Below are 20,127 nucleotides of genomic sequence, written 5' to 3' on the forward strand. Positions count from 1 at the left end.
TGTTGCTTTAATAAAGAAGTGTTACTAGAGAACTGTCTCCAGCATATTATGTCAAGAGAGCTGAAATCACAAACCCCACGTCACAACAGAGTCAATGTAAGATGGCAGGGTCACGAAAAACGTATGGCAGCCCTAGTCATTCGATTCACTCCAAAGCAGTACAAGATGTTGACAAAAGGTCTGTGATAGCTTTTCACAGCAAAAACTCCATGCTTTGCAACGCCCCAAAAGTGGAGCAATCAGCACCATAAGTCGAGTGTGTGTGTGTGTGTGTGTCACGAGGTTGCTGAAAACCCGACATCATCCAATTCACTCCGAAGTGGAGCTAAACACCAACGTAAGGTCTGCAGCAGTGTTTCGTGGCGAACACCCCGTGTTTTGAGGTGCCCTACAAACAGAGCACTCAGCGTGCGGCAGATTAGGCATTGCTCTCTTTGTGGGGTGTTGCAAACCATGGGGGTTTCGCTGCAAAACATTTGCCAAAGTTTGGCACCGGTTTGGAGTGAATCAGAGAACATTGGTTGTTTTTTTTGTGAACTTTTGACCCGCCCCACCGTTTGAGGGACTATTGCTCTGTTGGTGGGGTGCTACAAAATGCAGGGATTTTGCTGCAAGACATTGCAAAATGTTTGCCAAAGTTTGGCGCCAGTTTAGAGTGAATTAGACAATGTTTGTTTTTTGGTGAGCTTTAGACTTCCATCTTATAGAGTGTGTATCACTCTGTTTGTGGGGCGTTGCAAACCACAGGATTTTCACTGCAAACTGTTTGCCAAAGTTTGACGCTTGTTTGGAGTGAATTGGACAATGTTGCATTTGGGGACATTAACTACAACCCCAGGTTTCCTATATCAATTACAGTGGTACCTCAGGTTACATACGCTTCAGGTTACATGCGCTTCAGGTTACAGACTCCGCTAACCCAGAAATAGTGCTTCAAGTTAAGAACTTTGCTTCAGAATGAGAACAGAAATTGTGCTCCAGCGGCGCAGCAGCAGCAGGAGGCCCCATTAGCTAAAGTGGTGCTTCAGGTTAAGAACAGTTTCAGGTTAAGAACGGACCTCCGGAACGAATTAAGTACTTAACCCAAGGTAACACTGTACTCTGTGGGGCACTGCAAAATGTTGCAAAACGACTGTAAAACTTTGGCACTGGTTTAGAGGGGATCCCAGATTTTGGAGTTCATAGCTGAGCCATTGCCATGATTAAACAATTTAAATGGCAGGTTTGCAAGATAAGAACTGGAGTATTGCTTGTTTATAATATGTGTGTTCTGTATGTGTGTGTCCAGAGGACAACATTCACGTTTACATCATATTAATACACAAAAAGGACATTGTGGCATACAATGAGCTAAGAAAATGAAGTCCTGTTTATACTGAAAATGAAATTCCTGCACCAAATGAAGGAAATGGTGAAGCTGACATACAAAGCACTTTGTATTGTTCCAAAAGTTGGGTGCCACCCCCACTCTCTGCAGGATTCCAGGGCTTCCCAGCACTCACCCTGGGTCTGCGTTCCTTTGGAGAATTGAGACACGGCAGAGACTGTTGTAGCTTTAAAAAATATGCTTTATTCACCTATTTACACCTTCAGTTTGCGTGGAGGGAGTCCAGATCTTACATCACGGTCATTTCAAGAGGGGCTTGTCCCTCAGAGCAGTGCAGCCCTGGAGTCCAAGGCATCTCTCTCAGCTAACCAGCAGACAGCCTGCCCAAGATGGATCCCAGTCTTTTTTCTCCCCCTTCTTCTTCCCAGCACGCCTTGGTAAAAACTCTCCCTTCCTGTCACTTCGAACCCACACCCCATCACCGTGACAACCTCTGTCTGCTCAGACCCAGGCTCTCAGATGGGCCATCAAGTCCTTTTGTCATGTTAATGCCTTTGCTCATTAACAACTCTAGCTTCCAATCTGGGGCTAGAATCTCACCCAATAGTCTCCATACAATGGTTTGGAAGAGGGGTGGTGAAGTCTTAAAAGTCCCAGTTCAGTCCCACTGCCTTCACTCTTGCGAGTTCATTGTTACATGTTAAAGAAAAAGGAAGAGAGTTTGGTGGCTTGTTCAGCTTGTTTTATCATTCAGTACTGTGCCCAGTCCCTAGAGAGATAAAAAGAGAGAGAGTTTATATATTGATGTTTTCCCTCATTTCACAGTCAATCTCCACCCTATCTTTACTTGCCTTCAATTTACTCTTCAAAATACTTAACACAGTATTTTGCCATCTTTTCCCCATCCTCTCCCAATAAATCAAATCCCATACATGTATTTTTAAAAGTTTGTTTGCTGACACAAACACCCCTGGAGCGCCAACCATCTAAGCTTTGGCAGCAACAATCCCCTCTTGAGGGGCTCACGTGTGAAAAGAGCAAAGAGAGAGAAACAGAAAGTAGCTACAGTATTTGGTTTCTCAATGCAAGTAAATGGGAGTACCAAAGATTCAAATTTCTGAATCTTGATCTCAAAACAATTTGGTTCTCAATCAATGCAGTCCAAATTCTGGCCTGGTCTGAACTGCCAAATTGGGTGTTGAACTGGATTTGGGGTGGGGTGGGGCTTGAACATCCCTAAACACTGATTGAGAAGCATTTTATTTACAGCAACAGAAAAATGGGGAACCTGCTGCAGTATTTGTTAAATAGGGTTTCACAATCCCCCCATGTGCATACCCACAGCATGATGTGAATAACACTCAAGAGGACCTGAACTCACTGCTGATAGCCAAGAGTCCGTCTGCAACAATATATAATAATAATAATAATAATAATAATAATAATAATAATAATAATAATTTTTATTTATACCCCGCCCTCCCCAGCCAAGGCCGGGCTCAGAGCGGCTTACAAGCAATAATAAAAACAAGTTGAATGATTACAACTTAAAAACAAAATTAAAATACAGCATTAAAATATTGAAACATTAAAATATTAAAATGTAGCCTCATTGCAGGAGGAGAAGAAAAAGAAAAAAGAAAGAGAGGGAGGGAATCAAATTGGCTCCAAGCCAAAGGCCAGGCGGAACAACTCTGTCTTACAGGCCCTGCGGAAAGAAATCAGATCCTGCAGGGCCCTGGTCTCATGAGGCAGAGCATTCCACCAGACCAGAGCCAGAGTTGAAAAGGCCCTGGCTCTGGTTGAAGCCAATCTAACTTCTTTGGGGCCTGGGACCACTAGGGTGTTGCTATTTACGGACCTTGAGGCTCTCCGTGGGGCATACCAGGAGAGGCGGTCCCATAGGTACGAGGGTCCTAGGCCGTGAAGGGCTTTAAAGGTCAAAAGCAGCACCTTAAATCTGACCCTGTACTCCACCAGAAGCCAGTGCAGCTGGAAAAGCACTGGGTGAATATGCTCCCATGGCAGAGACCCCGTGAGGAGCCTCGCTGCAGCATTCTGTACCCGCTGGAGTTTGTGGGTCAGTTTCAAGGGCAGCCCTGCCTAGAGCGAATTACAGTAGTCAAGCCTGGAGGTGACCATCGCATGGATCACTGTGGCCAGGTCGGGGCGGGAAAGGTAAGGGACCAACTGCTTGATGCGGCGAAGGTGGAAAAATGTCACCTTGGCTGTTGCTGTAACCTGCGCCTCCATGGAAAGGGAGGCGTCAAGGATTACACCCAAACTCTTAACGGAAGGCAATGGCACTAATTGGGCCCCCGCAAGAGAAGGGAGTTGGTCCCTCATCCCCATGCCATCCCGACCCAGCCATAGGACCTCTGTCTTCGAAGGATTTAGTTTCAAGCGGCTCCCACGAAACCATCCAGCCACAGCTTCCAAGCATTTGGTCAGTGTGTTCGGGGCCGAGTCGGTGTGGTCATCCATCAGCAGATAGAGCTGAGTGTCATCAGCGTATTGGTTTTAAAATTAATATTTTAACGTATAAAAAAATTGTCCAGTAGCACCTTAGAGACCAACTAAGTTTGTTCTTGGTGTAAGGTTTCATGTGCATGCATACTTCTTCAGATACACTGAAACAGAAGCCACCAGACTATTATATATAGTGGGAGGGTGGGGTGGGGTTTTTCTCAGGAGGGTAGTAGGAGATGGGTGATTGACTCGATGGGTATGGTAAACCTGTTAACGATTGCAATTAGTCCTACAGGAAAAAGCAAGGGATAGTATGCAGATTATTAGCATATATAATGAGACAGGAATCCAATACAGTGGTACAGTACCTTGGTTTGCAACCGCTTTGGATTACAACCGTTTTGGATTACAACCATGTCAAACCTGGAAGTGTGTGTCTCTTTTTTGGATTACAACCAATTTTTTTTTTTGGATTACAATCAATTTTGGGGGGAAGGCCCCATTGGCGAAAGTGCGCCTTGGGTTACAACCTGTTTTTATTTACAACCGGACCTCTGGAACAGATTACGGTTGTAAACCAAGGTACTACTGTATCTCTGTTAAGACCAGGTCTCTACACGGTTTTCAGTTTAGTGATACTGAAAAGTATGGAGAGACCTGGTTTTAATATAGATATTGGATTCCTGTCTCATGCATACTATCCCTTGCTTTTTTCGTGTGCATGCACACAAAAGCTTATAGCAAGAACAAACTTAGTTGGTCTCTAAGGCACTACTGCACAATTTTAATTTTTTTATATGTTTCGACTGCGTCAGACCAACACGGCTACCTATCTGAATTAATATTTTATTTATACCTGTCCCTGTGCAATGTGCATCAAAAGCAAACAAACTTCCTAAATCTGGCCTGCAGGGCAGAATGCCTTTCCATTTCACTGTCTTTGTAGAGATCCTCCTCCTCCAGCAGCAGAGGCTCCTTGCTTGCAATGTTTTCTCTTAGCTCAGCCGATTCCCTCACTTCCTTCAGCAACTGGATTCTCTCCTGGCATCCGGGCTCCAGATCCTGCTCTTCTGAAATGATGAGCAGGTCAATGTATTCTTGGGTGGAGAGCGGGTTGGGCTTCAACCCAATTTGATGCAAGCGCTGGAGGCTTTGAGATGATTTCTGGATCAGGTCTTCTAAGGCTTGCTTAGCCTCTTTGTATTCCTGGTTGAGATTTCCAAGCACCTTCTCTGGGGTCATCGCCTCTCCAGAGGCGTCTTCATACTTTTCCTTCAACTCATCATAGGACTTAATCTCTTTTGTTACTTTATATTCAAACAGGTATTTCTGATTGAAGTGCATGTTCCACACGCAGCGGCCAGGACAGACATTGCATTTCCCCGTATTTGCATTGATAGCTACACAACGGCGCTTGCCCTCATCTCTCCGGATCGGGCAAGGATAATGGCAGGTGTAGTGACAGTTCATGCAATTGGTTGTGAATCTTCCAGCGGCAGAGATGTCTTCCTTCCCTGGCACAGATTTTTCTACTTCAAACTCAAAGTTTATGTTGACTGCCATATCAAAGTTGTGTTCATCCAGAGCTTGCTTCGTCTTCCTCAACTCTTCCAGCTTTCCAAGGGCAGCTCTGATTTGGGGCTGCAACCCTTCCGTGATGGCTTCTAGCTCCTTCCGTTCCCTGAGCACTTCCTTTGTCAGAGTTAAACTTTCACTGTCTAGTAAGCTTAACGTGTCAAAAAATGTCTTCATGCTTGCAGTGCTCGTTTTCCAGAACTTGTCATTAGGATTTAGGTTCCCTTCATTCTCTTCAGAATTGCTGGCAAACAGAGCTGAATTGTTGAATTTGAAGTGAACTGGGCTACCATTGGAATCTTTAATGCATGGCACATCCTCCTTCTTCATGGCTTCCAAAACAGGAAGAGAATGTCCGTCTGCAAAGGTGATCAGGATCTGGATGTTGTTCCTTATATCTTTCCCAAAAATGGAGAGCACAGAGTCAAAGACGTATTTCTGGGCACGAGTTAAGGCAGCACTGGAGGCCTGAAGTACAATACAGATGACATCGACATGATCCGTTCCTCCTGGGGTGGAGAAAAACTCCCGGATCTGCTTTGTTATCTGTTTGTACTGCTTCCTACCTCCCGTGTCTCCAAATCCTGGAGTGTCAATGAAAGTGAGAGAATAAGGGACTGCAAAACCCTTTTGGTGGTGCACTATGTAGGCGGTCACTTCTGAGGACTGACTTTCAGCCTGAATGAGTTTGAATCTGAAATCATCTTCCCATTGCACACCCAGGATATGATTGATCATGGCATTGACAAGAGTGGTTTTCCCTGACCCCGTTGCCCCCATCATCACGATTACTTTGTTGGGGACCTGCATGTTCTCTTTTCCTAGCTGGTATGTTTGGACGGGGGCCGATCGATCTGAGGTGGCCTCCAGGGGAAGTACATACACGGATGGTTGCCCATCTTCCACCAGGGTGCTTTCCTGGAGGTATTTTCGAGCTAGTATATTTGCCCCTTCTTCTTCTTCTTCTTCCATTGCTGTGGAAATCTCAGTTTCTTCGCTGGGCTCACTCTCAGCCCCATCAAAACATACAGCGGAGACTCTGAGTCTGTAGGTTCTGTGAGGCTTCAGCCCATCCAGCTGACAGGACTCTGTTCTTGCCCCTGTTCTTTTTTCATTCCATCTGTCCTTATCGCCCACCAGCCCCCTGTACTCCACTTTGTACTCCTTTATATCAGCTCCAATGACCTTTGGGCTCTCCCAGACAAGACTGATTTTGGAAGACTCTACAGTTCTCTCTCTCGGTTTCCCAGGAGGGCTGGTAGGAAGTGTCTTTACAGATCTACTCAAATCACTAGTCTCACTAAGTCCTGGTTTGCTCCTAGCGGTGTATCGGAATTGGTATTCTGTGTTTGCGCTCAACCCTCCCACTTGGAATGTCTCCTGACTGTTGTCTGTATTCACAATCTGCCAGTTTCCTTCTTCTACAATCTTGTATTCTACCTGATAGCTGGAGATTGAAGCCCTCCCATACTTTGTGGGTTGAAATGTCAGCTGCACATGGTCATGTCCAATTCGGCCAACCAGGGGAGGGAGAGGTTTTGAGGGCAGCTCAAAGTTGCTGTTGACCATCTCCCCATCTTCATAGAGGTAAATGGAAGCTCCTGGGTTGTCCTGATCTGGGATAGAAGCCACAAGGAACCGGGTCTTCCTGTTTGATTTATTGACTTGGGCAAAATCCATAATAGATTTGGCAGCTTTCCGAGCTTTTCGGGTTCTCTCTCTTTGCTCAAACCAGGCTTTCCAATGCTCTGTCTGTCCTCTTGCTGGTTTCTGAAGCCATTGTTGTAAGCTGGCTAAAAATGGTTCCTCGTCATGTAAAGAACTGAGGGTAAATGTGAGAACAAACTCATTTGCAGGGCTTAGCACTATTTCTTCCAGCTTGTTCCTGGAGGAGATGACTTCCATCCCATGTAGAATATTAAGGTAAGAGTTCACCAAATTAATCTCTCGTTCCTTGGCATCCAGAAACTCGTTGAGTCTTTGGCTGTTGAAGGGAGACTGGTTAATGGAAATGAAGATCTCCACCAGTGCTTGTTCCATTTTACCCCCTCCTCTGATAGAAGGCAGGATTCCTGCCAGGTGTTTCTGGAAAGTCTGCCTGTGTTGCTTGCACAAATCCTTGAATCTCTTGATTTTCATCTTTATTTCTGGGAAGATGTTCGCAATGCGGGTGTTTGTCAAGTCATTGCATCTCATCCTGATTTCATTCAGTTGCTCCATGATGGCTTGACTATCAAAGACCAGGGCCAAGCTGATCTCACGCACCATCTTAGCTGCTTGGGAATCCAGCTTGGTCAGTGGGTACAGCCAAACGGTTACAGGAACAGCCCTCTCCCCATCCTTCCCCAGCATTGCAGGAAGGATGGCGTATGTTTGCATGGCATCTTGGAAAGTCACTGGATTCCTCTCCAGAACAAAATCTCCATGGAATTTGCAGCGGAACTTCTGAGTATAGTTCCTCTCCCTCTCTGTTGTTTTGAAGGCCAGTTTCCCTTCAGCAGAGACTATAAAGAGCTGGATTGCACCTCGGAGTTCTGCTTCTATCTCTTTTACAGACTCAGAAGAAGAGACTTCTCGGTCAAATACAAAAAAAGCCTGGGCGCCATACAAGATGGCAGTGACAACATGGGTAGCCATGCCATGCTCAAATACAGATGGGTAAGAGATGTTTTGGATTCCCAAATGGCTCATCGTCAGTTGAACATATTTAGTGGTAGCTTTGTACTGCAGAGTGACTCTGGTCTGTTGCCCAAACTTTTTGGTGTCTTCAAGGAATTTGCCTGATCCTTCCACTTCAACCAGTCCCCCCAGAAAACTGACTCTGAGTGATGCTGAGGCATTGAGGGCAGAGGCCTTATCTTCAATAGAATCAGAAGCAATGATCTCAATTTCAGTCTTGGGCTGCCTTTGGATACTCAAGTCCTTCCGAAGTGAGTCCGGGTCCCAAAGGGTGACCCCTTGAATGAAGCAGAAAAACAAACACACAAGGCTTTAGTTATGTTCAGATAAATGGACAGCACTGCTGCCTGAAATGTTTAGGATGTATGGGGAAACAACAGGTATTAATTGTGGTAGAATAAAGCCACCATTGTCCATGGTGAGTACACTAATTCTTTGGTCTCAGTTTCACCCCAAGTCAAACAGCTTTGCACCTTTTCTAAAGCATTGTGGAAAGACTTAAAAATTGTTTTACTAGAGATGATAGTAGGAGGCATGTGAACCCTGTAGATGATTGTGCTTCCCTGTGGACACCTTCAACTGTCACAATTTTAATTTTATTTTTTGTTTCTCTTCAGCATAGGAAACTCATTTTCTGTGTCCCATGCTGATTTGCCAAAACCCCCAAGAATGTCCTCTTGGTGAGCACCATTTGTGAATTATGTGCCACAGGAATCTATATGCTTTCTGATATTCTCAAAGAATATCACAATTAAGTGCTTTAAGAACTCAAGTGGATGCTATCCTGACCTGATTTGTCACCACAACCTGTCTCATTTCCTCTCAAACTCTCTTCCTGAGTACGTTAGTTCAGGCACTGGGATCGGCCCTCAGTCTTCTGTCATGAAGACAGATGCAAATACTTCATTCAACTTCTCCTCAATCTCCTTATCCTCCATTAGCCGTCCTTTGACTCCCTTGTCATCAAAGTGTCCAACCTCCTCCATAGATGGTCTCCTGCTACAAAGATATTTAAAGAACTTCCTGTTGCTGGTTTTAATGTTTTTCATAATGTACCGTATTTTTTGCTCTATAAGACTTTTTCCCTCCTAAAAAGTAAGGGGAAATGTGTGTGCGTCTTATGGAGCGAATGCAGGCTGCACAGCTATCCCTGAAGCCAGAACAACAAGAGGGATTGCTGATTTCACTGCGCAGAGATCCCTCTTGCTGTTCTGGCTTCTGAGATTCACAATATTTTTTTTCTTGTTTTCCTCCTCCAAAAACTAGGCGCATCTTGTCTTCTGATGCGTCTTATAGAGCGAAAAGTACGGTACCCCCCCCCAATTCTTTTTAAGCATCTCTTAATTTTTGCTTGCATTTCCTTTGTCACAGTTTCTGTCCCTTTTTCTTCTATTTTGGATATGAGTTCCATTTTCTGGAGGAAGCATTTCTTCCATCAGTAACGATACCTTGTTGACCTCACTAACCCAGCCCTGCATCATATAACCAATAATTCTTCCCTATTCTGGAAGAAGCTGAAGTCATCTCCCTTGGAGTCTTTGCACAAGTGTGCTTCATTTTAAGTGCCATGTTCCATCCCAGACATGGCAACCAAAGTGATCTCCCCATTGGCTTTACCTGGGATGAGGGCATCTTTGCGGCAGTCATACAGCATCCCAAGCTGAAATGGGCGGCCCAAGGCTGGTATTTCAACCGCTCCATCTGAAATGGCCATGGCTTCGGTCCAAATCACTCTCCCTTCTCCCTTTGCCTCCCTGCAAGAAACAAGAGATGTGAAGGAGGCAGGACAGATTTTAATGGATGTGGAGTGTGAGAGGACAAAGGGAGGAACTAGTGATGCCATCGAAAGAAGAATGTCTGCCACACACAAAAAGATAAAACAAACCAACAAGGTACTTAAACACACCAGCAATGGCACTGCTTCCAGGAAGGTCAGTGAAATGCTGCTTCAGCTGGAAGTGCTGGGGGAAGTAGCAGACACACCCAGAGCACAGGAGGAGAATCTGAGCATCATCTGCCTCCTCTTCCTGTCTCCATTGCAGTCCTATGTTGCACTAGAAGAGGGGTTCCCCAACTCTGGTCTGTGGACCACCAGTTGCCCACAAGCTTCATTCAGGGGGGTCTGCAGCATCTCTGCACCACGTATTTAGATTGGTTTTTAATGGCATTTTTCACTCATTCTATTCGTTGCATTGCAATTTATTGTCCTGCAATTTGAATTCCATTGGATGAAAATTGTAATACAATAAAATGCAATACTAGGTGCTGCTGCCCTGCTTGCATAGAGTGCCAGCTCTGCCAAACCCACACCTTCATACCCTCATTGGTGGACGAAGGTGGGGGCAGGGTAGGCGGGCCACCCCGGGTGCCATTTGAGGTGTGTGGGTGTGACATTGCAGCTGCCCCCCGGGATGCTCGCCGCTTGCTGCACACCCCCTCCAACGTGTGCCACGCCCCTTTGCAGTGTCGCGCCACGCCCTCTGGGACATGTGCCAGCCACACCCACAGGTGTATGCCGCTCCCGGTGTCAGAGCAGGTAGCTTCGCCACTGCATACCCTCACCCTGTCACAGCTCCTTCAACCCCACCCCCCAGTTCTTTCAAGTTCCCCATATCTTTGCAGCTCCTTCAACCTCCTCATCCCCTCATAGCTCCTTGGTTTTCCTCCACCAGGGCTTATTCAGCCCTCTGTTGTGGTTTAAAGCCACCTTGTTAAACCCTGCCTTCTCTTTTGCTTTCCTCCCCCACCCTGTTTTCATGCAAATCCAGGATTGTGATATATTACAGTGGTGCCTCGCAAGATGAAATTAATTCGTTCCGCGAGTCTCTTCGTCTTGTGGTTTTTTCGTCCTGCGAAGCACGGCCATTAGCGGATTAGCGCTATTAGCGGCTTAGCGGCTATTAGCGGCTTAGAAAAAGGGGGGAAAGGGGAAAAACTCGCAAGAATTCGCAAGACATTTTCGTCTTGCGAAGCAAGCCCATAGGGAAATTCGTCTTGCGAAGCACCTCAAAAACGGAAAACTCTTTCGTCTTGCGAGGCATTCGTCTTGCGGGACACCACTGTACTACAAATCCTCCTGTGGGGGCTGTGTGATGACAGCAATACCTTTTTATGTACGTAGGAAGGGAGGAAATAAGAAATAAAAATAAACGAAGGTTTGGATGGAGAAGGTTCTGAAGCAAGCAGGAGCATCCATAATTCCTCTCTCCCATCTGCTCCCTATCTTTGGAGGAAGCAGGTGCTTGAGAGAGAAATCCTACCTTGATGGATTCCCAGCAAGACCCCACTCTCTCTTGTGTGTGGAAGGAGGCAAATAATGAGGTCGACTGAAGGAGGGCGTTGCTGCAGATGGTGTTCCTGTAACCCTCTGAGGTAGCACAATCTTCTAATGCAATTCTGAGGGTTGCGTCTTTGCCCTCATAAGCACAGGCAGCTCCCTCCCTCCTTGCTCCTCCAGGGAAACAATGGGATACGAAGAAAGGGGACTCTAGCACAGCCCCTGCAATGCAAGATTTACAGCTAAATATGGTAATCCCTGAGAGGTGTTTAAAGACCTCCATTGAAGGACAGGCCTTGTGCTGCAGCCTTCATTCGTTTGCTTGCTCCAAGTATTGTGACCTTTCAAAAGAGCCAGAGAGCATTAAGCAAGGACATTGGCGCAGGAGCCCCACCACCAAATCCCCTCTAGTATGCCAGCAGCCATGCAAAAGAAGAGGTTGCACGATAACTTCTAATATAAGGTTACCAGACGTCCCTGTTTCCCGGGGACAGTCCCCGGATTTACAAATCAGTCCCCATACAAAATCCACTGATGTTGAAAAGTGTCCCCGGATTCATTGAAAAAAATCTGGTAACCTTATTCTAATAGTTGAAATGAATCTTACCAGAAACATGGAAATCAGATGAATCTCCCTTGCCTGAGTTGTCTTGAGGGAGCCGTGCAACTTGCCTTTGTCCCGATAAGCACAATTCTGTTTCAGGCCCAGAGGTCACTTCTCCTTTTATCTGTTCAGGGATGCAAGTTTGCTAGTTGACAAAGATCACTCTCAAGGAGAGAAGGAAGTTGAGAGATGGTGGAGAATGTTCCCACTAGTCAGCAGTTCACCCCAAAAAGGCTCTGGAGCATATGAGCCATTGGCCTGATCCGTCAGACTCTTCTTGTGTTCTTATATATTTACAAAGGCTGTTTTGTCAATTTTTGGTTTGTAGGAAAGGTCCCATGCTAGATATATGCACACTACTAAGGAGGGGGTGTGTGGAGATTTGTAGTGAGATCCTGCCCTATACTTTTAGACAGTGCTTTTTCTGGGGGGACGCAGGGGTATGCATACCCCTAAACATTTTGTGAATCTAAGTTTGGCCTCATTGAGGGGCAGTATTTCAATATGAGTAGGAAAATGAGAGTACCCCTAACCTTTTTTTTAATAGAAAAAAGCACTGCCTATAGATCTCAGGGTGGTTCACAATGTATTAATAAGAATTTAGAAATAAATGAATAAAATCTAGATATTTAAAAATAATAAATATGTCTCACCATAGTGGGGAGGACTACCATTGTGCCTGCTCTGTCTGCTTTCTGATGGGCAACACCCAGATTATCTCACAACAGGGATATTCCAAAAAAGAGAGAATACAGTGGAACAGGGTTGCGGACGTAATCCGTGACGGAAGCACCTCTGCAACGTTCGCAAGCTGAAGCGCCGTGTCTGTGCGGACACCGGTGCAATTTGGCGCTTCTGCGCATGTGTGAAACATGATTTAGCACTTCTGTGCATGCGCAAGCGGTGAAACCTGGAAGTAACCCATTCCGGTACTTCTGGGTTTCTCACAGTCCGCAACCCGAAAACATGTAACATGAGGTATGACTGTATGAGAAAATGTGAAGGGAGGGAGGGGGAAATGTTGGAAGGCAGTGATTTGGAAGAGAACATTATACGGACAATGGAGAATTAATGGAGATACAGGAAGCTTGACTATTCACTTTAAGTCGTAGTATGTATGGGCCCTTAGATAATCTACTAGGTTGAGCACACATTGCCATTTACTCTACAGGCATGGGGAAAGCCTTGTGGATCAGGCCACTAGCCCATTGAGTCCAGCTTCCTGTTATCAGAGTGGCCAAACAGATGTCTGTGGAAAACCCACAAGCGGGATTTGAGAGCAAGAACCCTATCCCTTCCTGTGCTTTCCAGCAACTGGTATTCAGCAGCATTGCAGTTTCCGTCTGTGGGGGCAGCAGAGCATAGCCAAGTTGCCTAGAGAGCTTGATGGACTTCTCCTCTATGAATTTATCTAATTCTCTTTCGAAGACGCCTATGTTGGTGGCCATCACTGCCTCCTCTGGGAGTGATTCAATATGAAGATGGCTGCTAGGTAAGGAAACCGATCACATCCAGAGTTGGGCAAATACTTCCATTTGCAGGAGGAAGCTTAGAGCAACGAGGTCGGGGGTCACCTTGCTAAAGGTGCTTCAGTGTCACTCTGGATTGTAGGATGAAGGCTGGATCAGCTCAGGAGAAAGAGGCTACTTGCCATGACATATGGACCTGGTGGACCAGTTCCTGGAACCTCTCAACCTTCCTCGTTGGAATGGATTTTGCAAAGGTATTTTCATTATTGTATGAGTCCTGCAACCAAGTTATTCTGAAACTGAATTTGAAAGAGGTGATGATGGTCACAGATGTTCAGAGGGCCCTCTGTGATATTCCATTTGCCAATCGGATGCAGAACACAAGCAGCAGGGTGTATTGTAGGCCAGAAAGAGATTTAGCTGATACTTCGCTTTCTCACATTGAGTGAAACCCTGAAAGAGGAAGCTCTGCTTTGTGGGAGTTTCTGCTTTCAGCCTGTCCTTTTGCATGGATTGTCCCTCTGGAGGAGCATCACTGGGGTATCAGTGGGATGAATGGCTGGGCCTCGGAGGGAACTGCTTCATGATTCCTTAGCAGGAGGAGTGGCCCAGGGTTCCCTAGAGACCCCCCAGGAGGACTCCCCTGCTCAGCGCCCGAGGGCCCCAGTCCTGCCACTCACCTCCTGGCCCAAGACAGGGCCTGACAGGCCTATAAGAACTGCTGCTGCTGCTGCTGCTGGGCAGAGAGGGCTCCGTTTTGTTTTTGTTTAAATTGCTGTTATTTTTTACTTATGTCACTTTAATCTGTGACATTAGTGCTGTATTCTTAGTTTTAGATTTTTATTTCTGTGGAAATTGTTTCCCATTTGGTTGTGTGTTTTTTTGGTTTATTTGGTTGTGTGGTTTATTTATTGTTTATGACTTTTGTAATTATGTAAATCTTGTTATGCTGTAAGCCGCCTTGAGCACTGTTGGTTAACTGTGGAAAGGCGGCAAACAAATAAAAAATTATGATGGTGATGATGGGGGTGCTTGTGAGACCACATGGAAGGAAACCCTTCTTGGAGCTCATAGCTCCAACTTTCAGCCGATCGCAAGCCCTCGCCCAGCGGTGCATGAGGGTGGGGTGGAGACCTGGCTGCAGATCAGAGCCCGAGTGCTGCTGCCAACCCCAAATCCCACTGTTCCTGCCAAACCCCTGTCCCAACTCTACCTCTCCGAAGTGCAACAAGCACCGCCAAAATGACCCTGCTTCTGCTCCCCCCACCCCAAAGCAAACCCCTCACGGATGCTGCTGTTCCTTGGTGGGCAGAATATTTGAAAAAGCAAGGGATGGGCAAAGATGTCATGCGACTTTCACTTTATTAGGGTTGCCATCTTTCGAAGAGCGAAACTGCTTGCAGCGGCATTATGCGGGACGTGTCCGGGATATTCCGGACGCGTTGTTCCTGACCTTTCTACACCGCCCTCCGCCCAGGATCACAGGGCCGTTTTCAATGTGAAAAACACAGAAACGTGTCACATAGTAACACACAAAAATAATAACGATATCTCAGGGTGGGAGGGATGTCTCTTTCCCTGCCTCTCCCTGCCTGGGCCGCCCCCTGCCGTGCACGCGGCGGAGTCGGGAGCGCGCCGGGCCCCGCCGCGCATGCGCTCCTCCCGCTCGGCGAGCCCAGCTGCTTCCTCGGAGCTGGAGGGGCCGGGCTGGCGGGAGCGCGCCTGGGGCTGCTGCTGCCGGGGCTCTTCGGGCGGGTGAGTGGCGGGGGCGCGCGCCGGGGGGGGGGAGAAGCGGGCGCGTGGCCCCGCCAGCCCGAAAGAGAGAGCGGAGCCGGTGGTTTCCCTCCTATCCTTTGGGCCAGGAGGAGAAGGAGGATGCGCACTGGGCCTCCCCTGGCCGCGCGCCTGGCCTCCCTCCTGCTCCCCGACGCGCTCTGCGTGTGCTCAGAGGCTCAGGAAGCCCTTTCCCGCAAGCCCCAGGTGCCCGCCAGGTGTCTTTGGCCTGCAGTCAAGGGCCTCGGCTTTTGGAGAGCGCCGGCTCCAGCTTTGCGCATTCCGCCCGGAGCCGGCCTGTCTCTGTCTCTCTCGCGGTGATGGTGGGGGGGGGGGGGGTCTGGAGCCAAATCCCTGTCCCGGGCAGGGGGGGGGGTGCAGATGTTTCGGGTCCCTGGAGGTGATGCAGCCGGGAGGCGCGCGGATGCCAACACCTCCCTTTGCGCGCACGGGGCAGGGTTGCCGCCGAGGAGGCTGCTGCTCGCAGTTGCAGGAACCTGGAGGGGTGCGTCTTGCAGTCCCAGGAAGGAAAGGATCCAGCCTCCTGCTAGCATCCTCTCCTGGAGGAGGAATTCTCCAGGGCTCCTCCTCCTCCTCCAGGGCGGGCTCCTTCCGGGCATTCCCTCCCGCCTCCCCAGAATCGTGGCCCTGGCAGGGAGGTGGGCCAAGCCTCAGCCGGAGAGGAAGGGCTTGCTTCCAGGAGTGCCCAGCAGACAAAGACGGGATCCCGTGTCACACGCAGACAACCACAGTGACACCCGAGGAGGAAAGCGGCAGCAGGACGGAGGGATGGGGAGGAGCCTGGGTGGCCATCTGCCAGGGATGTTTTAGCAGAGATTCCTTCCTGATTTGGGGGGACAGGACTAGGGGATACCCCTTCCAATTCTAGGAGCACGATTTCTTCATCCTGAAGCAAAGTTCTTAACCTGAGGTACTATTTCTGGGTTATCGGAGTCTGTAACCTGAAGCGTCTGTAACCTGAAACATCTTTAACCCAAGACGTATATTTGGGAGGGGGAAAGGATAAGGAGTAGACTCTGAACAAATCAGAATCGACTCCCTAAGACAGTTGGATGGTGCCTTGTACGTCTCCTTCTGGAAACTCCTGCAGCCAGGCTGGTTCCAAACATTCTGCTCTGCGTTCCTTTGGACCACATCAGGGAGGCCAAGAGGAGGGTCTGGGCAGCCTTGGACTGCCGTACATAATGCCCAGGCTTGTCCCCCATAGAGGATACTTCAGTGCTGCTAACCTAGCAGTTTGACTTCATCCCCTGAGACATGGTCTCTTGAGACAGACAGATGCCAGCAACAATTACCTGTCCTTCGCCCCAGGGCAGATTGCAACATTAAAACACAATATTAAAAACAGTTTAAACCACGGAAAGAAGGTGGGCCCTAGCTGCTTTTTAGTTCTGTTTTCATCTTAGCCCTCACCTGCACATCCTTTGGCCTCCCTCACTTGGCCCTCAGGGAGTTGGCCATCAGAACAATAACAGATAGATATATTTCCACAATAGACTATCTTGAGAACATTGGAGATTTGAAGTGCTAGAAAATGAGACAGAAGCAGGAAGTGAGGGTGGGCGGGAGAGCAAGTCTTGAGGACCCCCAGGGTTAGCACTCCCACTCTAGCCTAGTGTCCACATTACATAAGGTACAAATAACTCACTTGTCAATCACAGTTCTGAATTCATTCATTGACTGAAAACATTGAAATTGCCTGCACATTTTGCATAGTAACTTCTAGGAAGGCTAGAGGATAGCCTCTCCATTTTCTTCCTTTTGTTGTTAAAGAAGGCTCAGAGTCTTGGCTGTAGTGTCGTATGGGTCAGGTTCTTAGCAAGACTCGCCCACACTTGCTTATCTTGACAGTGTACCAATTCTGTAACAAAAACAATGCATTTGCTTTGTAGGGTTTGGCAGCAACTCTAATTAGCACAGTCAGAACTTGGAGGCTCTTGAAGGCTTCCTGAGAGCACAGATGGATGAGGAAGATTCATCTGGAACTGAAGCAGGAAAAGTCAGTGCCTTCAAAATTGGGAGCAGATTCTGGGAAAACTCTGTGCAGAAGATCCTGGGTGAGGAGGACACTCTCTGCTCAGATGTGCAGAGCCAGCAGCTAAGTCAGTTCTGCTACCAGGAGACTGAAGGACCCCGAGAGGTTTGCAGCCGACTCTACCACCTTGACTGTCAGTGGCTGAAGCCAGAAAGGCACACGAAAGCTGAGATGCTGGACCTGGTGGTCTTGGAGCAGTTCCTGGCTATCCTTCCACCAGAGATGGAGAGCTGGGTGAGGGAATGCGGAGCGGAGACCAGTTCCCAGGCGGTGGCCCTGGCTGAAGGTTTCCTCCTGAGTCAGGCAGAGGAGAGGAAGCAGGCAGAGCAGCAGGTGAGAGAAACTTGCCTCTGGATACTCCCAAGAGGATCTGAACAGGAGGGCGAATATCCCAAAATTCTCTCCTAATGGCCCTCACCTTTTCTTTGAAAGTATCCAGAGAATGATATCAGACACCCCTAAAGTTTTTGCCTCTGCCATTACTTTCCTAATCTTTCTCCTCATTCTCTGCTTTGAATCCTTGTTGCTCTTTCAGGAAAAGGATCTGCTTGCAGAAATGGGCCCGGATTCCTCTGGGGCAGAGAAGATTCAGCTGAACACCAGAGAGTTGACACTGGGTAAGGAGGAAGGAGTTTTTTCTCCGTTTGGTCTCATTTTGTGGATTTAAAATTAATCCATGGGTTCTTTTAATCTTTTTGGGGAAGACACTTGGGAACAAGAGTCCTCAGGAAGAGAGACATTTCCCCCCACAAAATACGAAATAGGTACAAACTTCAAACTGCACTCAGCAGGGGAGACATGTTCTAAGGCCTATTTCATAGAATCATCGAGTTGTAGAGTTGGAAGGTACCCCAAGTATCATCTGGTCCAAACTCCTCCAATGTGGGAATCTCTGCTAAAGCACCTGAAATAAATAAATAAATATATATATATATATATATATATATATAAAATAATTGTCCAGTAGCACCTTAAAGGAACCCCTGACTATTAGGTCCAGTCATGGCCGACTCTGGGGTTGCGGCGCTCATCCCGCTTTACTGGCTGAGGGAGCCGGTGTACAGCTTCCAGGTCATGTGGTCAGCATGACTAAGCTGCTTCTGGCGAACCAGAGCAGCGCACGGAAATGCCATTTACCTTCCTGCCGGAGCGGTACCTATTTATCTACTTGCACTTTGACGTGCTTTTGAACTGCTAGGTTGGCAGGAGCAGGGACCGAGCAACGGGAGCTCACCCCGTCGCGGGGATTCAAACCGCCAAACTTCTGATCGGCAAGTCCTAGGCTCTGTGGTTTTAACCCACAGCGCCACCCGCGCCCAAGAACTAAGTTTGTTCATGGTATAAGCTTTCGTGTGCATGCAAGCTTATACCAAGAACAAACTTAGTTGGTCTCTAAGGTACTACTGGGCAATTTTTTAATATATTTTGACTGTGTCAGACTAACATGGCTACCACCTGATGTTAAAGAATCCATGACAGATGGCCATCCAACCTCTGCTTAAAAACCTCCAAGGAAGGAGAGTCCACCACCTCTCAGAGGAGTCTGTTCCACTGCTGAACAGCTCTTACTATCAGAAAGTTTTTTCTGAATGTTTAGTTGGAATCTCCTTTCTTGCAACTTGAAATCATTTTTTGAGTCCTACCCCTCCCCCCCCCCAGAGCAGGAGAAAATAAGCTTGCTCTCTCTTCCATGTGACAGCCCTTGAGATATTTGAAGATGGCAATCATATCTCCTCTCACTCTCCTCTTTTCCACTCTAAACATACCCAGCTCCTTCAAGCATTCCTTGTAAGGATTAGTTTCCAGACCCATGATCATCTTGGTTGCCCTCCTCTGCACACCTTCCAGCTAGTCAACACCGTTCTTAAATTGTGGTCACAGAATTAAACACAGTATTCCAAGTGTGGTCTGACTAAGTCAGAAAAGAGTGGTACTATTACTTCCCTTGATCTGGACACCAGACCTCTGTTGATGCAGCCTAGAATAGTATCACATTGTTGACTCATGTTAAGCTTGTGGTCCACCAAGACCCTGAGATCCTTTTCACATGTACTGCTAGTAAGCCAGGTGTCCCCCATCCTATATTTGTGCATCTGGTTCTTCCTGCCTAAGTGCAGAACCTGACATTTGTCGCTGTTGAAATTCATTTTGTAGCTTGTGCCCAGTTCTCCCATCTGTTACGGTCATTTTGAATTCTGATTCTGTCTCCTGCGGCATTAGCTACCCCTCCCACTTTGGTGCCATCTGCAAATTTGATGAGCATCTGCTCAGTTCTTTCATCTAAGTTGTTTATAAATATGTTGAACAACAACGGGCTCAGAACAGATCCCTGCGGCATCTCACTTGTCACTATTTTCCAGGATGACGAGGAACCATTCATGAATACTCTTTGGGTTTGGTCAGCCAACCAGCTACAAATCCACCTAACAGTCACCTCGTTCAACCCATATTTTACCAGCTTCCTCGTGAGAATATCATGGGGGACTTAGTCAAAAGGCTTACTGAAATCAAGATACACTATGCCCACAGCATTCCCCTGCTCTACCAAGTTTGTAAAGAAATCAGATCGGTCTGGCATGACTTATTTTTGAGAAACCATGCTGGGTCTTAGTAATCACAGCATCCTTTTCTAAATGCTCACAGACTGACTGTTGAATTATCTGTTCTGGGACCTTCCCTGTTATCAATGTCAAGCTCACCGGTCAGTAATTACCTGGGTCTTCCTTTCCCCCCTTTTTGAAGATTTGGACAACATTTGCCCATCTCCAGTCTTTAGGGACCTCACCTGTTCTCAAAGGTAATAGACAAAGGCTCTGAAATTACACCTGCAAGCTCCTTTAGCACCCTGGGGTGCAGCTCATCAGGCCCTTGAGATCTGAATTAATTTAAAGTACCTAG

At 47.3% G+C, this 20,127-nt stretch overlaps 3 protein-coding genes across 5 annotated transcripts in view; 1 reads left to right on the plus strand and 2 right to left on the minus strand.

Moving 5' to 3' along the window:
- The window catches only part of LOC310827680 (uncharacterized protein), a 919,426-nt gene that overhangs the window by 29,408 nt on the left and 869,891 nt on the right, over positions 1–20,127 (minus strand). The window lies entirely within an intron of this gene.
- The window catches only part of LOC310827748 (uncharacterized protein), a 44,702-nt gene that overhangs the window by 12,418 nt on the left and 12,157 nt on the right, over positions 1–20,127 (plus strand). Inside the window, exons 2-4 of one of the 2 annotated variants that reach the window (XM_083704145.1) lie at positions 13,543–13,654; positions 17,087–17,562; positions 17,765–17,846. In XM_083704145.1, the coding sequence (XP_083560271.1) occupies positions 17,155–17,562; positions 17,765–17,846 (490 nt within the window). In that variant the 5' untranslated portion in view covers positions 13,543–13,654; positions 17,087–17,154. Of the gene's footprint in view, positions 1–13,542; positions 13,655–15,020; positions 15,156–17,086; positions 17,563–17,764; positions 17,847–20,127 lie in introns of those variants that run through there. The other variant, XM_083704146.1, reaches the window with a different exon arrangement.
- LOC310827675 (uncharacterized protein) lies at positions 1,548–13,107 on the minus strand. 2 transcript variants are annotated; one of them, XM_083703949.1, is made up of 4 exons: positions 11,935–13,107; positions 9,668–9,804; positions 4,653–8,328; positions 1,548–2,096 (listed from the first exon to the last, which is right to left on the minus strand). In XM_083703949.1, exons 2-3 carry the CDS (start codon positions 9,762–9,764, stop codon positions 4,673–4,675), a joined length of 3,753 nt encoding a protein of 1,250 aa, XP_083560075.1. In that variant the 5' UTR covers positions 9,765–9,804; positions 11,935–13,107; the 3' UTR covers positions 1,548–2,096; positions 4,653–4,672. The 2 variants fall into 2 exon arrangements, with proteins under 2 accessions (XP_083560075.1, XP_083560074.1); XM_083703948.1 differs by having other exon boundaries at positions 9,668–9,907.

The sequence above is a fragment of the Podarcis gaigeae genome (genome assembly GCF_964106915.1).
Source record: "Podarcis gaigeae genome assembly, chromosome: 12".
Lineage (NCBI taxonomy): Eukaryota > Metazoa > Chordata > Lepidosauria > Squamata > Lacertidae > Podarcis > Podarcis gaigeae.

Excerpts from the sequence above, each read along its gene's own strand:
- LOC310827675 (XM_083703948.1), bottom strand. The coding sequence starts at position 9,893 with ATGGCATCACTAGTTCCTCCCTTTGTCCTCTCACACTCCACATCCATT. Across the intron at positions 8,329-9,667 it reads CAAAGATGCCCTCATCCCAG|GGGTCACCCTTTGGGACCCG; the intron begins GTAAAGCCAATG and ends GCTTCATTCAAG.